The sequence below is a fragment of the Carcharodon carcharias genome, chromosome 6 (assembly GCF_017639515.1).
Source record: "Carcharodon carcharias isolate sCarCar2 chromosome 6, sCarCar2.pri, whole genome shotgun sequence".
Classification (NCBI taxonomy): Eukaryota; Metazoa; Chordata; class Chondrichthyes; order Lamniformes; family Lamnidae; genus Carcharodon; species Carcharodon carcharias.
Window position 1 is genome coordinate 70526991 of NC_054472.1, and position 23464 is coordinate 70550454.

Genomic DNA, 23464 nt, shown 5'->3' on the forward strand with positions numbered 1-23464 from the left:
TATGTACTACAGATAAACGAGGATCTGTGCTGGGAGCACAAATTCAAAAAAATTAGCCCTATAATTTATTTTGTTCTCCACAGCTGTCGAAATGGGCACAGCCTCTTTTATGGCAATTATTAAAGCTGTTAATGGATGTTTTATAGCCTCCACATTGGCAGCAAAAGATTATTGTTTCAATCCGAATGGTGTACGGATTTAAATTATTATTTAGCAAAAAGTTCAAACCACTTCTGAGTTGTGCTGTTGGTTGCTAATTATTTGTGTTATTTGTAGCGCATTAGCAGCAAAAGCTCTAGCAGTGGAAAAATTAATTTCTATCTCTTTAGTCCAAGGTGGCTGCAGCTAAAAGTAACTGAAAACCAAGTTATTGGGCCTGATGTTTAAAGATAAAAAAAAAACACAACTTAAAAGAATCATAAGTATAGAAAATAGTGTTCAAAACTGCACACCAAGTCAGTCGGTATTTTAAGAGAATGACATCTTAGCGTTCAAGTTAGACCTTTTAAGAGAATTTCAGCAGGATGACTTTTTTGTTGCTAAAGTGCTGTTAAAAGCCTGCTTAAATCATAGGATTAAACAAAGAGAAGCAAGTGAAGGCAGTCTTGAAGATGTTTATTACAATCAATGTTTGATCTTAATGTTGAAGCATTACAGATAATTGACAATTCTGATATTTTATCCTCGTCGTGATATAAGCTGTTTAACAGATGATCAGACAAGCTGTGACTCATTAACCTTGGATTAGTTCCTTTCCTATGATATGATAAGTGGAATGGGTGACAGAAACATTTGACGTAACGTGGGTTTGATCTCCACATGAAATATTATGGCTGAGTGAATACTTTCACATGATTTAATATTGTTACGTTCACTGACAATTCAACAAACTCCAGTGCTAACTATAGAACCGTAGAACCATAGAAAGGTTATGGTGCAGAAAGAGGCTATTCAGCCCATCGCATCTGCGCCAGCCAAAAAGAGAGAAAGAAACTAGCCACTCATTTTAATCACACTTTCCAGCATCTGGTCCATAGCCTTGCAGATGCAGATCCAGGTATCTTTTAAACACTCAACCTCCAACTTAGGCAGCCAATTCCAGATGCCCACCACTCTCTGGGTAAAAAAGATTTTCCACATGTGCCCTCTAATCCTTCTACCAATCACCTAAAATCTATGCCCCTGGTAATTGACCCCTCAGCTAGGGTAAACAAGTCTTTCCTGTCAACCCTAGGCCCCTCATAATTTTGTCCACTTCAATTAGGTCACCCCTTAGCCTCCTCTGTTCTAAGCAAAACAACCTTAGCCTATCCAATCTCTCCTCATAGCTGCAGTTTTCGAGCCCTGGCAACATTCTTGTAAATTTCCTCTGCACTGTCTCCAGAGCAATTATGTCCTTCCTGTAATGTGACAAGAACTGTAGACAAAATTCCAGCTGTGGCCTAACCAGCGTTTTATAGAGTTCCATCATTACATCCCTGCTTTTGTATTCAATAACCCGTCCAATAAAGGAAAGCATTCCATATGCTTTCTTGACCACCTTGTCCAGCTGTCCTGCCACCTTCAAGGACATGTGGACATGCACTCCAAGATCTCTCACTTCCTCAACCCCTCTCAATAACTTCCCATATATTGAGGATTCCCCTGCTTTGCTCTCCCCAAATGTATTGCCTCACACTTTTCTGGATTGAACTCCATTTGCCATTTCTCCGCCCACTCAACCAAACCATTGATATAATTCTGGAGTCAACAGCTATCCTCTTCCATATCAACTACACAGCCAATTTTTGTGTCATCTGCAAATTTCCAAATCATGTCTCCCAAATGTAAGTTTAAATCATTAATATATACAACAAACAGTAAGGGCTCCAACACTGAGTCCTGTCGAATATCACTGGAAACTATTTTCCATTTGCAAAAGCATCCATCGACCATTACTTTTTGTTTCCTGTCACTGAGCCAATTTTGGACCCACTTTCCTGACCTGTCTGTGATGTGGGGCTTATCAAATGCCTTACTAAAATCCATGTAGACAACATCCACTGCACTATCCTCATCAACCCTCCTTGGTATTTCCTCAAAAAATTATATTAAGTTAGTAAGATGCCATCTTCCCTTAACAAAACCATGCTGATTATCCCTGAACAATCCATGCCTTTCTAAGTGACAGTTTATCCTGTCTCTCAGAATTGCTTCCAATAATTTACCCACCACCAAAGTCAAACTGACAGGCCTATAATTTTCTGGCCTATTCCTCATACCCTTCTTAAATATTGGTACAGCATTCGCAGAGTTCCAATTCCCTGGGACCTCACCTGTATCTAGTGAGGATTAGAAAATGATCCTCAGAGCATTCACTATTTCCTCCCTGGCTTCTTTCAACAGCTTGGGACACAAACACTGTTTTTATCTCCACATTGAGGCTTCAACATAAGTACAGCAATTTCTCAGGTACCTTGACCAAATGATCAGATGTTACTGGTGGTGTCTCCTCCATGGGAAGAATTTTCCTGTTGGCAAATGGGGGTGGAACCCACTCACTGACAAATAAAATGATGCACGGTGACATCAGGCGGGCGTCCCTTTAGATTTTCAATTCAGTAGGTGCACAACCAAGTCAGCTGCATGCCCACCAAACTGTCAAAGACCTAATAAGGACATTTAAAACCTAATTAATTCAATTTAATGAGCAACCTTCAGGTTGGCGGGCAGGCGAAGAGCCCACGCAGCCTTCGTGTTTCTCATGAAGCCTCATCCACAGGTGGGATGAGGTTTCATGAAGTCTTTTAAAATCTAATAAAAATGTATACATTTATTCTTTGACATGTCCCAACTCATTTGATAGTGTCACTTGAGGGGAAATGTTTTAAAAGTGTTAAAAACCTTTATTTAAAACTTTAGCACCGAAACAAATCTCCCTGAGGCACCTCCGTGCCTTGGGGAGATCTCTACACTCTTTTGCGCACATGCATGAAAGGGCACAGGGAATCTCTCAGAGAATCATCTCCCCCCCCCCCCCCCACCCGTAGCGTTCAGCGTTTCCAGGCGAGTATCACGCTGGCCCGGCCTTAATTGGCCCACCCATGTAAAACGGCAGCGCGTCCCCGATTGGGTTCGCACCCACCCCGCACAACCCCCCCCCCCACTCCAACAGAGGGAAATTTCTGGCCCATAGGTTCCTGTTCTGTCTCCGTCAGCCACAGAAATACTTTGAGAGATTGCTGTGATGCTTATGTGTGATCAATCTTACAGGTAAAAAGGACATGAAATGTTACTTGAATTGGTCAGATTCAGCCCATATAGTATGATGTACTGTACTTTTAACACAAACCTTCTGCATTGCAGCTCCATAATAAATGTATAATTAAATGTTTGTTTACCAAACAATTTATTTTAATGTTACAATTTCAAAGACTGATTTTACCCCATTCATTCTATTTTAATAAATATTTGTTGACAGCAGGTTTTTAGTGTCTCAGGAGTGATGAAGCGATCATGAATCTAAGATGTTTTAGCATTCTTAATGGAAATCTAAAGTGAAGGGCAAGTCTCAGGGTGACATCTTACCACGCTTGAAAAGAGTTGGAGAAAAGATTTTTATTTTAACACATGCTTAATGTGTCGGATAACACAAATTTTCAGCTTTGAAAGCCTGTAATTGTAGCAGAGAGGAAAGAATAATGGAGATAAGGACCTGCAAAATCTTAGTTACCTATTACGGCATCACCACCCTCTTGGGATGGCACACTTTTCATTTCATCACTGTATACAAATGATGGTGTGCGTTCAAGGTCCAGGTCACTAGCAGATTTTCTCAGCATCTGCCCCATTTACTGCCATTTCCTCAGGCCATGTAAAAGCAGCAATAACAGTCTTAAGGTCAGGAAGAAGAACCTAATGGAATCTGTCCCTCCAACTCGGATTCAGAATTTACCAGCTGGAGGCCTCACTCTCAGCTGCCAACTTGGGAGGTTTGATGCAGTCTTAGGGCCTCTTCCTCCCTTTGAAACAATGCTATCTCCCCTTCTGGTGCTGCAACGATATGCATTGCTGGGGTTTCCTCTCTGCAGAGCTCCCACTTGGTGGGAATCCTATCAAGAGCTTATAGTGCATAGGGAATGACTCACTGATACAGGGAATTGGGCTAGGATTGGGGTGGATTTAGAGAAAGCACTCCACTCCACCAGAGCTCCACGCAACAGAAAAGAATCCAACCCCAACAGGTTTCTTATTTTGGGGGTTTGGGGAAGCCTGGCTATTTATTAGAGCGGGGTTTTGGAGTGGGGGTCGGGGGTATGGTTTATGATCGGGAAACCTGGAAGGCCAAGCTTCCCTGAATTTTTGTTTTTTATTCATTCTTAGGATGCGTCACAGGCTAGGCCAGCATTTATTGTCCACATCTAATTGCCCTTAAAAACATAAGAACATAACATAAGAACTAGGAGCAGGAATAGGCAATTCAGCCCCTCAAGCCTGCCCTGCCATTCATTACGATCATGGCTGATCTCATTTCGGCCTCCACTCCAATTTCCCGCCCTCTCCCCATAACCTTTCAACCCATTACTAATTAAAAACCTGTCTATCTCCTCAAATTTATTCAGCGTCCCGGCATCCACTGCACTCTGAGGTCGTGAATTCCACATATTCACAACCCTTTGAGAAAAGTAATTCCTCCTAATCTCTGATTTAAATCTATCACCCCTTAGTCTAAAACTATGGCCTCTTGTTCTAGAATGCCCTAGAAGGGGAAACATCTGCTCCACATCCACTCTGTCTATCCCCTTTAGCATCTTATATACCTCAATTAGATCTCCTCTCATCCTTCTAAACTCTAGCGAGTATAGGCCCAAACCGCTCAATCTCTCCTTATAAGACAAGCCCTGCATCGCTGGGATCAATCTAGTAAACCTCCTCTGAACCGCCTCCAATGCAACTACATCCTTCCTCAAGTAAGGAGGCCAAAACTGTGCACGGTACTCCAGGTGCAATCTCGCCAATGCCTTGTACAGTTGCAACAACACTTCCCTATTTTTATACTCTATTCCTTTAGCAATAAATGCTAATATTGCATTTGCCTTCCTTATTACCTGCTGTACCTGCATCTTTCAGGGATTCATACACGCAGACACCCAGCTCCCTCCGCACTGAAACATTCTGAAGTTTCTCTCCATTTAAATAATAAGTCGCCTTTTTATTCTTCCGAACAAAATGGATAACCTCTCACTTATCCGCGTTAAACTCCTTCTGCCAAATTTTGGCCCATTCACCTAACCTGTCCATATCCATTTGTAAATTTCTTATTTCTTCATTGCAACTTACTTTACCACCTATTTTGGTGTCATCTGCAAATTTAGCTATAGTACCTTCTATCCCTGAATCCAAGTCATTAATATAGATGGTAAATAGTTGGGGCCCAAGGACCAAACCCTGTGGCACCCCATTAGTTACAGCTTGCCATCCAGAAAAAGACACATTTATCCCGACTATCTGCTTTCTGTTGATTAGCCAATCCTCTATCAAGCTAATATATTACCCCTAACTCCGTAGTGATCTTATCTTGTGTATTAATCAAAGGCCTTCTGGAAGTCCAGATATACTACATCTACAGGATCCCCATTATCCCCTTTGCTTGTCACATCTTCAAAGAACTCTAGCAAATTAGTCAAACACGATTTACTCTTCATAAAACCATGTTGACTCTGATGGATTGCATTTTGACTTTCCAAATGCCCCATTACTGCTTCCTTAATAATGGATTCCAACAATTTCCCAACGACAGATCTTAAACTAACTGGTCTATAGTTTCCTACTTTCTGCCTCCCCCCCTTTTTAAATAAGGGCGTTATATTAGCATTTTTCCAATCCACTGGAACCTTTCCAGAATCCAGAAAATTTTGGAGTATTATGGCCAATGCATCCACTATCTCCGCTGCCATCCCCTTTAAGACCTTGGGATGTAGGCCATCAGATCCTACATGGAAGATGGTGTTGTGCTGCCACATGCGTTTATTTTGAGCAGATTCCCCGCCCAGAGGTCAGCCTTATTGACAGAAATGCTTCAGGAAAGGCAACAGCCCAGGGGCAGATTAGTTGGGGAAATAGAATGTGGGATGGAGAATGGGTGGGTGGTAGAACATTGTTGGGAGGGTCAAGAAGATCGCAGCAAGTTGAGAGAGATCAGGGAGAGTCGATGAGGGGGTCTTGGTGATCGAGGGTGATCAGTGATTGGTGTGGTGTTGGGGAGTGAAGGTGTGGGGAGAGGGTTTCACAGATTATCTTGTTGGGCCTGAAGGGAACATTCCTGGCCCTTCAAGCACCACTGAATTAATGGATCCAGATTTTTTAACCTCTTTTTAGCTTTTGGGGTTCCCAAAGTCTGGGAAACATAGCCAACGTGTGTTAAAATAGAAATCCTGTTAAAATGGAGTCACGCAGCTTCCTTAAAAGGTCACATTGCCTGATTTCCTGAGAACAGCTTGGTGTTCCATCTTTGCTAAAACCAGAAACGGGTGGGTTCAAGGTGAGCCGAGTTCTTGGTTCAGATGTTAACCATTGGGGGTGACAATTACCCCCAGTGAGTAGCAGACAGGACAATGGGGTAGATTTTGACATTATGGAATAGTATAAAATGGTTGATTAACTTCAATGGAAATAAAAATTTAGGAGAGATGCAAAACAGTTTGCCAATTCACTATCACCCATTCAACAGTGTCACACAGTATAATTTAGCCCTTTCATTTTAGATTTCAGGGAGGAAATAGTATATGCAAGTAAACACTTTTGGAACTTCAAAGAAGAATTCTTTTCCTCCGCTCATCAACCTTAGTGAAAAAAACACCTTGAGTATACAGTCAAGGAAAATATAGCAGATAATGTTTAAACTGATCAAATGGTGACTTTGTTGCTTTAATAGCTATATTATACACATTTATCTGTTTGGCTTTGACTGATGTTTGATAGATTGTACAGATTTCTAGGCAATCTTTTACTTTTTTATCAATGTATAATAATCTCACTAACTCTAGGGGTAGATTTTTATCTTCAGTGCCTGGATGGTAATTTGGAGCCAGCCCTTTATAGAATATATTCATTGAACTGAAATGAATGGAATTAAAATCAGACACATTCTGTAACTCTGCCAGATTATCGCCCAAGTGGTGAAGACAAAATTTACGCCATTTTCTGGGCTTCACCCCCATAAGCATATTGCCAAATAGGAACTGACAGAGTTGTCCAGCAAGTAGTTACCAGGATATAGTGCTGCAGTTTCAAATAATGTGGCACTGGCAGGTGTCTGAGTTGGACTTGTAGTGTTAAACGTACCTACTGTCCCCATACAAATGAGATGCTGTATCCCCCTGACCCTAAACCCTCCAGTAGAATCAGTGCAGAAGAGCCCCATCAGAACTGCCTGCAGATTTTTGGACCCAGAGTCCCTGTAAAGTCAGATAATGTACAGTGTCTCTTTAAACCTTTTTGTTAGATGTGTGAGTGTGACTATTAAAGTAACTTTTGGGCAGTTGGCAGTCTTATTGCTTTGTTAAAATCAAAATGTCACTTTTTAATTTTTAATACTGAAATCCTATTGATTATGAAGTTTAAAAATTGTTTAAAATTCACCATTTCATCGGTTTTCATTTAAAAATTCCAAATATTTCAGAATTATGAATCCAATATAAGTGAACATATGAACAGGACACACTTGAGCCTGCAATAAAAGCATGGCTGATCTTCTAGCTCAGCTACACCTTCCCGCACTAACCCGATATCCCTTGATTCCCTTAGTACTTAAAGTCAATCTTTGACTTGAAAATACTCAACAATTTAGCATCTAAAGCTTTTAAGGGTAGAGAATTCCAAATATTCACAACCCTTTGAATAAAGAAATTTCTCCTCACCTCAGTCTCAAATGGCCAACCCTTACTCTGACACTGTCATCCCTAGTTCCAGATTCCCCAGCCGAGAGAAATATCCTCCCAGCATCCACCTGTCAAGCCCCTTAAGAATGTCATAAGTTTCAATTAGATAATCTCTCATTCTTCTAAACTCTTGGGAATATAGACCTAGCCTACTGCATCTCTTTTCATAGGACAATCCCATCATCCCAGGAATCAGGTCTAGTGAACTTTCAATGTATTCCTTCTAAGGCAAGTATATCCTTTCTTGGGTAAGGAGACCAAAACTGCATACAGTACGCCAGATGTTGTCGCACCAATACAATTGCAGTAAGACTTCTTTACTTTTATATACCAATCCCATTTAATAGAGGCAAAAATATCATTTGCTTTCCTGATTGCTTGCTGTGTTTACATGTGAACTTTCTGTGATTCGTGAACAAAAACACCTAGGTCCTTCTGAATATTAACATTTCCCAGTCTCACCCTGCCAATCCAAAGGCGCTCTTCCATAGGTGTTAGGATGGCAGGAATGGGCACCCCGCCGCCAATCCGGCCCCCTTTGGCATTGTGGGCTCTCTGTTTTATTCCTTTAGGAAAAATGTTAGTTGCCCGACAACAAAAGTATCTAAGCAGGTGGCAGCCTTGCTGTGCATGATGGGGGCACTTGAACGCCTTCTGTATGATGCTACTCTGGGGAGACCTTGCCATAGTTAACACTGATAGACAAGCATCCAATGACCAAGATGCAGCCTTTCGTCTTACAAAGATTTGCTGCAGCCAGACCCCATTGCCACCAACTGGGTGGGCATTCCCTCTCCACCAACTTTACTCTTACATGTTGCCACATACAAACCCCAAAGAGAAGCAAGGTGTAGAAGACTCACCTTGGTGGAAAGAATAATGTCATTCACCCCTCTGTGGCACTGTAACCAGGTTATCAGACAACCCCATGGCTGCTGACCTCCTCTGCAATTTTTGCCCAGGCTAGCTTGGTTCAGTGTGAAGGTCTCTTCCTCCCTTCCCTCGGGAAGAGGAGCTCCTGTTCTTCCCGAGTAAGTGAACTCTGGGGCTGCATTCTGCCGAACCATTCAGAATGCCTACTTCAGTCAGCATTAGGGCTTTCTCCCCCTGACAGGATACTGAGTTTCATGGCTTCCAACAGGGCAGTAGCTATTAACAGGGCAGCAGCTACGTTCAGTGAATGCTGGCTGTCCTTTAAATATGGCGCCAACACCTCCAGCAGTGTCACACGTGCATTTTGGAACTGGATTCCTCCCCACCACTGCCCCCCTGCCTGCCAATAGTTAACTGGCCTGCCAGCATGAGATTGCTCTCTATCGATTGACTTATGCGCGGCAGCAGCATCCACTCCCAGTCCTGGCATGACCTCAGGCCTACTTGGAAAATCCCAGCCTATGGGCAGGATTTTTCGCTGGGCAGGCGCGCGCCTGACCCACTCGAGCGTAAAATGACACATGATGACATTGGGTGAATGTCCCGACGTCATCACGCACTCGTGCGATATTTCAGTTGGCGGTCACACACAGGAATCGGCAGTGCACCTGCCCTCAATTAAAAAGCCAATGAAGGCCATTAACAATGTAATTGATTTAAATTTTTCACTGCTCGTCCAACCTTATGGTTGACAGGCAGCTGAGAGGCCAAGTGGTCTTTGCATTTTTTTCCGAACTTCATCCACGGGTGGGATGAGGTTTCAATCCAGCATTAAAAAATGTTAATAATGTTATCCTAATTTCTAACCTCATGAAGGGGCATGTTTTTTAACATTCAAAAATTTTTATTTTTAATTGTCAAAACTCTGCACCTCCTTGAGGCAGCCCTGTGCCTCAGGGAGCTTTTCCAGCGCGCATCTGTGCGTATTTGCCAACTTGCGTTCTCACCTCCTGCTCCCTGGTCCCCCCAGACCCAGGCAGTGGTGCTGCATGGGTTTCACGCTGAGCGGGCCTTAAATGGCAATCAGCTTCCTGACCGCTCCTGCCTGCCCCCACCAAGCCGCCCCCGACAAGGGAACAATCCTGGCCTGTCTCCAAACCATTAATCCAGGCCTCTGGGTTACTAGTCCACCATGCTAGCATACCCCTGTAAATCAGGTAAAACTGTACATATGCAGATAAAATGTCTGACAAATGTATATGAAAGCTGATGTGATGAATGTTTTCAATTATTTAATGAATTGCTTCCTCTGATGCATTATTTTAATACGCTGACATTTCTTATTGGTCAATTTTTCTTTTGTAGGGTAATTTTTCAAATCCTCTGTTTGAGCATACCTGGGTCAAAGTTCATGTACAAATGCAGTTACACAAACTCATTGAGTGATAGTCTGACATCTTTGATCAGTGGTTTCACAAACTCAAGATCATCTGCTATTACATTAATCAGGAATTGCAAATGATGGAAGTAATTATTGACGATTGGCTTTGCTGTACGAGTGGAATTGTCAGAGAGAATCCCTAATTAGTCCCTGGCTGGGCTAAATGTCTATGGTACAGAAGTGGTAACCACAAACAGAGGATAATTATATGAAATTATATAATCTATTGACCACGATGTATAACAAATTCAGATAAGCCTAAATACAAGCTGGATGAATTCATGTTATGCCCTGACTTACTTTTTATTTGCTTGTCTCTCTGCCAATTCCACCCTGATACATGTTGTCAATTTCAGCACTTTGTAATTGTGTCAATACTATTGAAAAGCAGAAAATATCACTAATTGTCCCTGTGACAGTATAGAGGGTGGCTGGAAAGCTCAGTTGGCTAGCATGTTGTTCAGAATAACACCAACAGCTTTGGTTTGATACCTGGTCCAGCTGAGGTAGACTTGGGACCTGCCACCACTGACATAAACTGCTAAGAAAACAACTCAGGATGAAGGATCAGCAGAGAGTAAGTCAAGAACCTACCATTGGGCAGAGCACACATGAAAGAATGAATGCAAGAACAGTAATAGATCAGACAATATAATAATGTAACAGCATTTTTTGCCCTGCTGTTACCAATTTTGAATTTCCAGCACCCGTCACAACTCTGAAGAGCTTTTGCCAGCGGTGAGAGTGGATGTTGAATACTCAAGGTGATTCAGGAGCCTGCAACGGAAGACACAGCGGTGCCAGTACTGCTAGGAACCAGCTGCCAGCATGGAAATGAGTCTGATGTGAGTCAGCTTTCATCAAGATGGGCAGGTGCAAAGCCTGTCTTGTCATTGATCCAGCAGGATTTCCATAAAAGGGCTCATTTTATCAAAAATAATGACAGAAAATTGGTGGGCGGTGTGCATCTGAATTTGTTATGAGCACTCCTGGTAGGCAAGTCTCTTGGTCAGAAGCATGAACCTGTAAAATTGCGCAGTAATCCCAATGAATATGAGTTTCATCCAAAAGCATACTTGATCAAAGGATTTTGTTTTTTTAAACTTTATAGGCCTTAAAAGTCAATTTTGTATAATTGCAGTGGCTAATTTTCAATTAACTGAAGTGCACACTCATTTCTATACTTGATCATAAATTGAAAGATTTGTGAGAAATATAAATTAATCGTTAAAAAACTATTAAAAAAAAGAGAAGTCATAATGTTGCACACATGTTTTCCATGAAACCAGTGTACTGTGTAGGAAAATGAAGCACTTCTGAATTTTAACAAAATCTGAAGCTTTCATTTAAAAATTACAGCTCAATATTCTACTGTAGAATACTCCATTGTGTAATTGACATGTACATTATTTGTGAAACAAATAATCAGTACAGATTTATAATGTGTAAAATAATGTAACAGACTGACATAATGTAACTGTATTGCTTTTAGAAAAATTAATGGGGTGTCAAAAACCAAAATGAGCACTTTGTGTTAAATGACACGTTTCATGACCACATAATTAGTAACCTTGCTGAAATTTCTACAGGATAGTTGGCGGCAGAGAGCAATCATGCCGAGTGTGGATCATAATAATCAGTCAGCAAGAAAGGATATTTCTTAGATAGGCCATATGATTTAGAACTGAGCTAGTTCACAGTCAACTCCCTGGAAACACTGGACTGATGGAATCCTATTTTTCATTGCGAATGGCTTATGAGACTATTGAATGTTAAGATTAATGTGGGAATGGTCCCTTGTTTACCTATAAATTACTTATGTAATGTATGCTGGATATAATTTTTTTTCATAATCAACTGCAGATTGCTTCTTAATAAACCTGCAGTAATTACACCACAGTCTTCGCAGTTCATGTAAACTTCATTTCACATTAACTACATGAAACACAATGACAGCTGCTACATGATGAAAACTGATCTCCAACTAAATAAAACTGGCAAATAAAAATAGTATATATTAAATATAAGTAAAATAACAGATATATTAGGGGATGATTTCATCCCTGTAATCTCTTCTTCGACCTTTGCCCATGGTTTATTTCATCAGAACCCTTTCATGAGGCTCCTGCTTTATTAGTACTCCTGTGTAGTCAATATCTCCTATTTCATTTTCTTATAGCCCTGCTTTCTTTTCCTTTTCTTCCACTTCCACCCCACCCCACCCCACAGCCCAACCAAATATCTTGCCCTGATGTTAGACAGCTGAAGCACCCTAAAAGTTCACTTTATGTCTAAGGCGTAACCTAATCTGGTGGGACAGTTCATTGCTTTGGCCCAGAAGCTGGTCTGACCCCTGTTGGGGCCTTGCATATGAAATTGAGGGGAGAAAGAGAAGTTTTATGCACCCGATGGGCTTGCAGGAGTGTAATTGCGGAGGCTTTTGGCTGCTACTTGAATAAAGCAATTACTTAGAACATTTAGCACTGAATCAACCCATTTGTCCAACCAATCTGTGTCAACATTTATGCTTCTCTGAAACCTCCTCCTATCCTTCCTCATCTATCTCTGTCAGCATACCCCAATATTCTCTTCTCCCTCATATGCTTGACTAGCTTCCCTTAAATGCATCTATACTATTTTCTTCAGCAACTCCCTGTGGTAGTGCATTCCACATTCTCACTACTCTCTTGAGTAAAGATGTTTCTTCTCAGTTCCCTATTTGATTTTTTGGTGACTATCATACATTGACAACGTCTAGTTTTGCTCTTCCTCACAAGCAGAAACTCCTTCTAGTGGGAGGTTTGAGGAGGGAGGAATCTTCCTGGTCCCACAGAAGTGATTGAAGGCAAGACCAGGAGCAAAATCAGAGGCTGGGGGGGAGTGGGGTGCTTGGGGAGATGTGGAGGACTCCACTGTGATCTTCACATCTTCAGAGCGGACTCCTGCTGAGCGTGGAGCTCTCTGAAGGCAGCTTTCAAATGGCAGGCCAGGGGTACCATGGGAGCAGAAGGCTTCATGACCCACTGATGTGTCCGTGGAAATTATAGGCTGCACATGCAGCCAAAACAAATCCTCTGGAGCGGTTTCCCCTCCACTCCGATGGCCCTACTGACTTCCTGCCTCTTGATTTTTCTCATCCATGCTTCTGAGCGAACCTCCATTTTGAAGCATCCACATGGTCCCCTATCACCTCAGCAGTGCCCACCTCTCCCTTGGGGCAGCTGGCCGTCGACAGCTGTGGGCCCTCTGATTTGGCCTGCAGCCTCAGGAACCTGCCCACCACCATTAATTGGACAATACTTGACTAATTCCTGGGATGAAGGACTTATCTTATGAAGGAAGGTTGGACAGGTTGGGCCTATACTCATTGGAGTTTTGGAGAATGAAGGGTGATCTTACTGAAACATATAAGACCCTGAGGGGATTTGATAGAGTAGGTGCTGGGAGGATGTTCCCACTTGTGGGAGAAACCAGAACCATGGAACACAGTTTAAGAATAAGAGGTCTACTGTTTAAGATGGAGATGAGGAGAAATTTTTACTCTCAAAGGCCTTTAGTATGTGGAATTCCTTCCCCAAACAACAGTGGAGGCTGAGTCATTGAATTTATTCAAGGCAGTGTTCAACATATTTTTCATAGACAAGGGAGTCGAGGTTATGGGGGGCAGACAGGAAAGTGGAGTTCAGGTCACAAGGAAATCAGCCATGATCTTGTTGAATGGCAGAGCAGGCTCAAAGGGCAGAATGGCCTACTCCTGCTCCTAAGTCCTATTTCTTCCTATGACAGTGGACATGGAGGCGGCTAATTAGGCTGCCTCCTGGAAGATCGCACCCACTGCGAGACATGCACAGTTGGGACCCAGAAATGGTCCCAATGGTTGAAAATATTCTATCAGCATAAAATTCTGTCCTCTGTGTCTGCTCTGTCAGAACCTTTCGTAATTTTAAAGACCTTTATTCAGTCACCCCACAGGCTTCTCCTTTCAAGAGAAAAGAGACACAGCCTATTCATCTGTTCCTGGTACGATCCTTGCAAATTTTCCTTCCATCCCTCTATATCCTTTTTTTATAAAGGTGACTGGACTGTACAAGGCTTAAAAAGTTGACTTATACAACCTATGGTAAAACAGTCCAACTAAGATGGACTTTTGTTTGGTTGGAAAGATGATGTGAGAAAAGGTAATTTGAATCTGTGTACATCTCCCGAGTCTTCCTTGTGCTTACGTCATTACCCTCTCCATGTGGCTCCTCATGTCTTTCAGGATGCTGCGGCTGGTCATCAGCTTCCTCATCATCCTCCTCATCGTCCTCCCAACTTTTTTAACATCAACTCTTTTTTATTAAGAGCCATCATTCTTTCAACTTGAAAAATTGTTCATTCCTTCCTGAATTTGCCAATCTGCTGTGTTTATTAAATAAACAACCTTTTTGACATAGTGACTTACTTTGGATTCCTGTGCTGTTTACTTCAGATAAAATCTATTCCTCATGCTTTACATTGTTTTGATTCTATTAATAGAAAAAAATCAAATTACCTAATCTGTAATAATGGCTTTAATTAGCGTTTTAGTCCTTAGCAACCTTTCCATTGAAGAGAGAGCTTGTAGCTCACAGACAGCATGGCTGTGACTAGTTTTACTGACAATCATTAAAAAAAATGGGGAATTGTAAGTATAAAGCCATACAGCCTGCTATCTTGTTGAGTCCCTTCAACTGGACATAGTTGTCCCAGGAATCCCTTGGTCTCTCAAAGTTACAAAAGTTTCCAATGAAAAATATCAAGACATTTTAAACAACAATATCTGCTGTATAGCAATATAGTCTGATATACTGTCACTGATTAGCCACTGGTGCAGCTACATGATACCACTTTAGCCACACACTAATTTAGTAGGAAATGTCTTACACGTGGGTATAGGTAAATGTACTTTGATTGTCTATATACTTCAAAACTTTGCAGTTTTTCTCTTTCACATAAGTTTGGAATTCTGGCATGAACTTATCCGACATATCACAGTCTCTAGGATTTTGGCAAGTAGTCGTGAACTGTAATTGATTTCATCACAGTGATTGTTGAGAATGTTGCTATTTACCTTGATGTGCTCTGTTGGAGCTGTATGTTATTGGTTAGGCTTACTTTCTTCTGCGAGCCCAGATTTGTTGTTTGGGTTGGGCGAGCTGACTATGGAGACGGCTCTCCTCTCCATAAAACAGGGGAAATTTTAATGCCTAAAATGGATGGGTTGTGTTGGGTGGATGTTACAGTATTTAAAATATAAATGCTGATCTCAACCTGCCTCCAGCTTGCCCACTTCCAGTTTCACGGGTGATGGGACAGTGGGCAATCAGTTTGCTTCCAGGAGACAGGTATTATATTATGTTATAAATATTTTACCACCATTTAAATTTAACTCTGACCAACTGAGTTTTTCAAACTGTGGGAAACCTGGCATGTAGAGGCGGGAGGTTGGTGGGGAGGAGTGGGGAGGGGGTAGGGGAAATCCAGGGGTAAGTGCCTTTCTGTGATTTGTTTGTATGCTTCACCAACCTCCTGCGATCAGAGACCCCCTGACCCTTCTGATCTCCATCTGACCCTTCCGATCTCCTCTACAAGACTCCAATCTTCTCCTAGCTCTTCCGATTCACCCCCGCCACCCAACCCTTCTGATTTTCACAAGGCCTCCAATCTTCCCCAGCCCAAGCTTTCAATCTTTCCTCTCCCCTGCAATCGCTCCCTACTCTGGATTTGAGCTTCCCTCCAGCCTCCGATCTCCCACCAACCCCACCCCAGCCTTTTCAGTCCCTCTCTCTCTCCTCTTTGTCGCCCAACTGCAGCCTGGTGCTGAAGGCCTATCCGCCTGCTGCCAGGCCGCCTCTCAATCTAGCTGGTTGTGGCTAGGAAATGGAGATTAAAAATGCTAATCAGGCCCTGCCATTAAATTGAGCAAGAGCAGCAGCATACCTATTCTTTCGGGTTTCCCCACCTCAAAGTAGCATTCCCCCCCCAACCGGCCCTGCCCTCTCTCCAGCTCCAAACGTTCAGCCCAATGTTTCTGGTGTTTCCATGCTACTGAAGTCTTACATGTTCACGTTGCACAATATTTTAGCAGATAACCAACGATCAGTATCTAGGGAATTAAAGCGCACAGAACAATCTAAAAACACTCATGCACTCTGCTTTAATCTTACCATTTTACTAACTCAACACAAAAAGGTGAAGGCACACGTGCATACACGAGCATTGAGATTGCATGAATATCGGTCCCTGTTACTCATTTATCAATTATGGATACAGAAATGAAGTTAGTGACATGTGGGTTAGATTATTCATTTTATTGCAAATTTTGCAATGTTATATGGCTTTATTATGTAAAAAGCATTATTTCCAGCACCGTGCCTGTCATTTTAGGGAGAAAGGGAGATGGTGGCCAAAAACAATTTCTTTAAAAAATTATCAGTTTAGCTGGTTTCCTTTCCCTTTCTTATTGGTAGTTGTTTGCTGTCTGCCCATTTTTGATTCACTTATATTGAATTTCACAATGTGATACCTTTTGCTGCTACTTGCTGATTGGTTCGTTTTCCACCTATCATGGTGTGATTTGTTGCTGTTTTATGAAGATAGTGCTTGAATCAGTTTGGTGCAAGTGTGATCGCGGCAAAGAATGGTAGAGCGGGGCAGCAGAGGGGCATAGTGCAGCAGAATGGAGGAAGGAAAGGTAGTGGAGGATCACAGGCCTTAGGAGAAGGTAGGGAAGTGTCCATTTGTTCTGATGTTGCACATGGGGAGCCAAGACCTAGAACAACGTTCAGGTCAAGGGCTGGGGGAATAGCTTGGTTATAGACCAAAGAAGACAGAGAAGAGGAATAGGAGAGGGAGTGAAGGGGAGAGGAAGAGACCGGGGAACAGGTACCTCAGAGTTTGGAACATCTATGTTGTGATCTTCCTGTGATTCCTGTGTTTTGAAAGAAAAGATGAGGCAGATGAAACACTAAGCAAACATAATAATAATCAAGGCCACTGATATATAATTTCAGGGAAAATATGAACATGATTGTGTAATTTGGAACTGTGCCTCCCAAAATACTATGAACTAAAATTGACATATCATATTCAATATAAATTAGTGATGATATAGTTCGCACATTAATTAATGTAAAACAGCCTCTAGTTCATCCAAGTAACCCAACAGAACAGCTGCTTTCTATAGGTAAGGCAAAATATTGCAGATGCTAGAAACCTGGAATATCAATAAAAATGTTGGAAATACTCACCAGGTCAAGTAGCAAACCTGAAATGTTAATGTTGTTCCACCAAAGTTATCCTGAAAATCCAGCATAAAATATTCAGACAATTGGGCCCAGGTGCCCATGTGACTGAGTTCCACAAAACGAAAAGCTGGGGCTGTATCTACAGAGAGGGCTTTAAACTAAATAGAAGGGGGGCGGAGTTCTGGAGAGGGGATAAGTGGCTTACAAAGCAAAAGGATATGGCGGCATTGCAGGGCAGCTACTTAGGTAATGATGCCCAGAGTGTGACAGGAAAGGATAGAGTGTACAAACATAAAAAAAACATCAGCAAATAGGGTCAAAGGAGGAAAAAATGGTAAAAAAGGCAAAATTAATGGCTCTTTACTTAAATGCACATAGTATACAGAACAAAATAAATGAATTAACGGCACAAATAGAGGTTAATGGGTATGATCTTAAAGCCATTATGGAGACATGATTATAAGGAGATCAAAGCTGGGAACTAAATATTCAGGGGTATGTGACTTTTACAAAGGACAGGCAGGAAGGAAACAGTGGTGGGGTAGTTTTGTTAGTACAAGATGGAATAAGTACGATAGCAGGAGATTATCTTGGATTGGAAGATGTGGAATCCATATGGTGGAGGTAAGAAATAACAAGGGGAAGAAAACACTGGTGGGAGTAGTCTATAGGCCCCCTAACAATAGCTATGGGGCAGAGTTTTCCGCACCTACCCGCCACCGGGATCTTCCGGTTCCACCACAAGTCAATAGATTTCTGGCTGAGGCACCGCCTCGCCTGTGGCGAGTCCCACCCGGGATGGGGCCAGAAAATCACGGCCATGCTGTCAGACAGAGAATAAATCAGGAAATAATGAGGGCATGTAAAAAAGACAGTATATTAATCATGGGTGACTTTAATTCCATGTAGATTGGGAAAATCAAATTGGTAGAGGTAGCCACGAGCAAGAATTCATAGAGTGTATTTGGGATTGTTTCTTAGAACAATATGTTGTGGATCCAACTAGGGATCAGGCTATTTTGGATCTGGTAATGTGTAACGAGGCAGGTTTAATAAATGATCTCAGAGTAACAGATCCTCGAGAAAACAGTGACCATAACATGGTGGAGTTTAGCATTCAGTTTCAGAGTGAGAAAATTAGTTTGGAAACATCTGTGCTAAACTTAAATAAGGGTAATTACAAAGAAATGAGGGCGGAGTTGGCTGGAATGGGCTGGGGCAAGGAGTTTAGCAGAAAAGATGGTTGATGAACAATGGCAGACGTTTAAGAAAATAGTTCATGACTCACAAAAAAGATGTATCCCAGTGAGGAAGAAGGATTATACGAAGGGGATAAACCAGCCATGGTTAACCAAGGAAGCTAAGGACAGTATCAAAGTGAAAGAAAAAGCATACAATGTGGCAAAGATTAGTGGTAAACCAAGTATAGGGAAAGTTTTAAAAAGCAACAGAAGATGGCCAAAAAATTAATAAAGTAGGAGAAATTAAACTTTGAAGGTAGACTAGCAAGGAATATAAAAACTGACAGTAAGAGCTTCTTTAAATATATAAAAAGGAAGTGAGAGGCCAAAGTCAATATAGGCCCCTTAGAGAATGAGGCTTGGGAAATAATAATGGGGAACCAGGAAATTGTAGAGGGGTTGACTAAATACTTTGCATCGTTATTCAAGGTAGAAGACACTAATAGCATACCAAAAATACTAAATAATCACGGGGCAAAAGGGTAGAGGAAATAAATGTAAAAACTATCACTAGAGAAGAAGTACTAGGGAAAGCAATGGGGCTAAAGGCTGATAAGTCACCTGGACCTGATGGGTTGCATTCTCGGATATTAAAGGAAATAGCTGTAGAGATAGTGGATGTAATAGGTAGTAATCTGCCAAGAGTCCTTAGATTCTGGAAAAGTCCCAGAGGATTGGAAAACTAGCAATGTAACACCCTTATTCAAAAAGGGAACGAGACAAAAAACAGGTAACTATTGGCCAGTTAGCTTAACATCTGTCATTGGGAAAATGTTGGGCCAGCATCCCAACGTCACCCACGTCATTCAGATTGTCAGTTCGACGGGTGCGTATCTGAGTTGGATACACACCTGTCAACGACCTATTTAGGCCACTCAAAAAACAATTAAGCTCGGAGCGCTGGCAGCCACCTGAAAAAGCATGAAACCTCATCCATAGGCAGGATGAGATTTCATTGCTGAATCAAAATATTAGGAGACGCTTTTGATTAACATTGTCACATGAGAGGACATGGATGGTGAATGAAATTTTCAATGCAGTAACTTTTTAACTTCGGGAACCAATCTCCCTGAGGCAGCACTTAGTCTCAGAGAGATCGGAGTGCTCCGTCACACACATGCGTGAAAGAGAGCACTTTTGATTCTAGGAACTCCAACCCCCCCCCCCCGCCCCCCCCCCCCCCCCCCCCCCCTCAAGAGAAGCATAGGGCTTCTCTGTGGATGTCATGCTGGTTGGGCCTTAATTGGCCGATCACTAAAAATGGCGTCGCGCCCCCAATTGGAGGGCCGCCTGCCCCCACACTTCCACACGCACCCCCAAACGGGGAGAGAATTTTGCCCTTGGCATCTATTATAAAGGATGTAATAGAGCATTTAGAAATGCATAATATAATCAAGCAGAGTCAGCATGGCTTCACGAAGGGGAATTTATTAGAATTCTTTGAGAAGCAGGATAGATAAAGGGGAACCAGTAGATGTAATATATTTGGATTTCCAAAAGGTGCTTGGTAAGGTACCACACATAAGGCTACATAACCTTGGGGGTAGTATATTAGCATTGATAGAGGACTGACTAACTAATAGACAACAGAGAGTTGGGATACGGGGTGCATTTTCAGGATGACAACCTGTAACTAGTGCAGTGCTGGGGCCACAATATTTACAATACATATTCATGACTTCGATGAGGGAAATGAATGTACTATTGCCAAGTTTGCAGATGACATAAAAATAGGTGGGAAGGCAAGTGGTGAAGATGACACAAAAAGTCTATAGAGGGATATAGACAGGTTAAGTGAGTTGGTAAAAATGTGGCAAATGGAATATAATGTGGGAAAGTGAGAGGTTCTGCACTTTGGCAGGAGAAATAAAGGAGCTGAATATTATTTAAATGGAGAAAGACAACAGAAAGCTGTAGCACAGAGGGATTTGGGGGCTCTTATGCTTAAATCCCAAAAAGCTAGCATACAAGTTCAGCAGGTAATAGGAAAGGCAAATGGAATGTTGGCCTTTATTTCAAATGGAATGGAGTATAAAATTGGGAAGTCTTGCTATAACTATACAAGGCACTAGTTAGATCACACCTAGAATACTGTGAACAGTTTTGGTCCCCTTATTTAAGGAAAGATATACTGGAATTGGAGGCAGTCCAGAGAATGTTCACTAGGTTGACACCAGGGATCCTCTGTTGAGTGAGGCAAGGGAGGAATAACAGGGGCACTGACAATTTTCAATACCTCTCTGGCCACAGGAGAAGTGCCAGAGGACTGGAGAACAGCCAATGTGGTACCGTTATTGAAGAAGGGAGGAAAGGATAAACCAGGGAACTACAGGCCAGTCAGTCTAACCTCAGTGGTGGGGAAACTATTGACAGCAATTCTGAGGGACAGAATTAATCTACACTTGGAGAGGCAGGGATTAATCAAGGACAGTCAGCATGGTTTTGTTAAGGGGAGGTCACGTCTGACCAATTTGATTGAATTTTTCGAAGAAGTGACCAGGTGTGTAGATGAGTGCAATGTATTTGACGTAGTCTACTTGGACTTCAACAAGGCTTTTGATAAGGTCCCGCATGGGAGACTGATAACGAAGGTAAAAGTCCACGGAAACCAAGGCAATTTGGCAAATTGGATTCAGAATTGGCTGAGTGGCAGGAAACAGAGTGTGATGGTTGAGGGGTGTTTTTGTGACTGGATGCCTATGTCCAGTGGGGCTCCATAGGGATCGGTGTTGGGTCCCTTGCTGTTTGTAGTACTTATAAACAATTTACACTTGAATGTAGGAGGGTTGATCAGTAAGTTCATGGATGACATGAAAATTGGTGGGGTGGTAAATAGTGAGGAGGATATAGACAGGCTGGTCACTTGGGCTGATCAGTGGCAAATGGAATTTAATCTGGACAATTGTGAGGTGATGCACTGGGGCAGGACAAACAAGGCACAGGAATACACAATGAATGATAGGACCCTGGGAAGTACCGAGGATCAGAAGGACCTTGGTGTGCATATCCACCGGTCCCTTAAGGTGGCGGGACAGGTAGATAAGGTGGTTAAGAAGGCATATGGGATAGTTGCCTTTATTAGCCGAGGCATAGAATATAAGAGCAGGGCGGTTATGCTGGAACTGTATAATACACTAGTTAGGCCACAGCTAGAGTATTCTGTGCAGTTCTGGAATCCGCATTATAGGAAGGATGTGATTGCATAAGAGAGAGAGCAGAGGAGATTTACCAGGATGTTGCCTGGGCTGGAGAGTTTTAGTTATGAGGAGAGATTGGATAGACTGGGGTTATTTTCCCTGGAGCAGAGGAGATTGAGGGGGGTCATGATTGAGGTGTATAAAGTTATGAGGGTCATAGATAGGTAGACAGAAAGGAATTTTTCCCCTTGGTGGAGGGATCAATAACCAGGGGGCAAAGAATTAAGATAAGGGGCAGGAGGTTTAGAGGGGAAGTGAGAAAGAAATCTTTCACCTAGAGGGTGGTGGGAGTCTGGAACTCACTGCCTGAAAGGGACCCTCATAACATTTAATAAGTATTTGGATGTGCACTTGCAATGCCATGGCATACAAGGGATTAGAATAGTTGGGAACTTGTTTGACTGGCGCAGACCCAATGGGCTGAAGGGCCTTTTTCTGTACTGTATACCTCTATGACTCAAAGAAGGGATTTTCTTATAAGGAGAGGTTGAGTTGGTTGAGCCTGTACTCATTGGAATTTAGAAGAATGAGAGGTGATCTTATTGAAACATGTAAGATTCTGAGGGGCCTGGACAGGGTAGATACAGAGAGGTTGTTTCCCATTGTGGGAGAGTTTAGGACCAGAGGGCATAATCTCAGAGTAAGGGGGTGCCCATTTAAAACAGAGAGGAGGAAGGATGTCTTCTCTCAGAGGGTAGACAATTTGTGGAATTCTTTACCAGAGAGGACTGTAGAGGCTGGGTTGTTAAGTATATTCAAAGCTGAGATGGACAGATTTTTAATCATTAAGGGAATCAAGGTTATGGGGAAAAGGCAGGAAAGTGGAGTTGAGGATTATCAGATCAGCCATCATCTTATTGAATGGCGGAGCAGACTCGATGGGCCGAATGACCTACTTCTGCTCCTACATCTTATGGTCTAAGCATTTTAAAATTTAACATTAAAGTTTTTCATGTAGTTTCCACTCAGGCATATGGATACAATATTACTCAACTGATGAGCATCTAATGAGTTTTCTTTCCTTCCAGGCAGTTGCTCATAAAAATGCAGTACATCATTATCACTTCAAATGACCCTTTCTCTAAATTATTTCTCTTCAGTTAATGAGAGGTCAATTCTTTGACACTAATTTTTACCAATGATGTAGCAAGCTACCTTATGATTACAAACACGAGTTCCCTGGAATTAAATTTTCTTTTAAATGTCACTGAAAAAAAATTATATTCAAAGCCAAATAGAAACAAATTGCTCCTCAAAAAGTAAATAAATCCTTCTTACCTTTCTTTTCCAGATCTTTCTGTTGACAGTATGCAGCAAGCTCTCCACCAGTCTGTCTTCATGTCAGCCATGTCTGCTCACCCAGTTCGTGATCTCCCACTTTGCTGGGAGCAGCACTGCAAACTATTGCCTGGAGTGGTGAACATCCAAGCCAGCAAGGTGTCCAAATGGAGTATTGATGAGGTACAGAGCACTGGCAGGATCTGTGGTTTAAATGATGGGGAAAACGATAGATTCTTTCCTCAAC

General features: G+C 42.1%; 1 protein-coding gene across 3 annotated transcripts in view; it reads left to right on the forward strand.

Moving 5' to 3' along the window:
* Positions 1-23464, forward strand: part of LOC121278880 (lethal(3)malignant brain tumor-like protein 4) — a 385309-nt gene that overhangs the window by 311821 nt on the left and 50024 nt on the right. For all 3 annotated transcript variants that reach the window (XM_041189341.1, XM_041189342.1, XM_041189343.1), the window contains one exon: positions 23231-23400. In XM_041189341.1, the coding sequence (XP_041045275.1) occupies positions 23231-23400 (170 nt within the window). The remainder of the gene's footprint in view (positions 1-23230; positions 23401-23464) is intronic.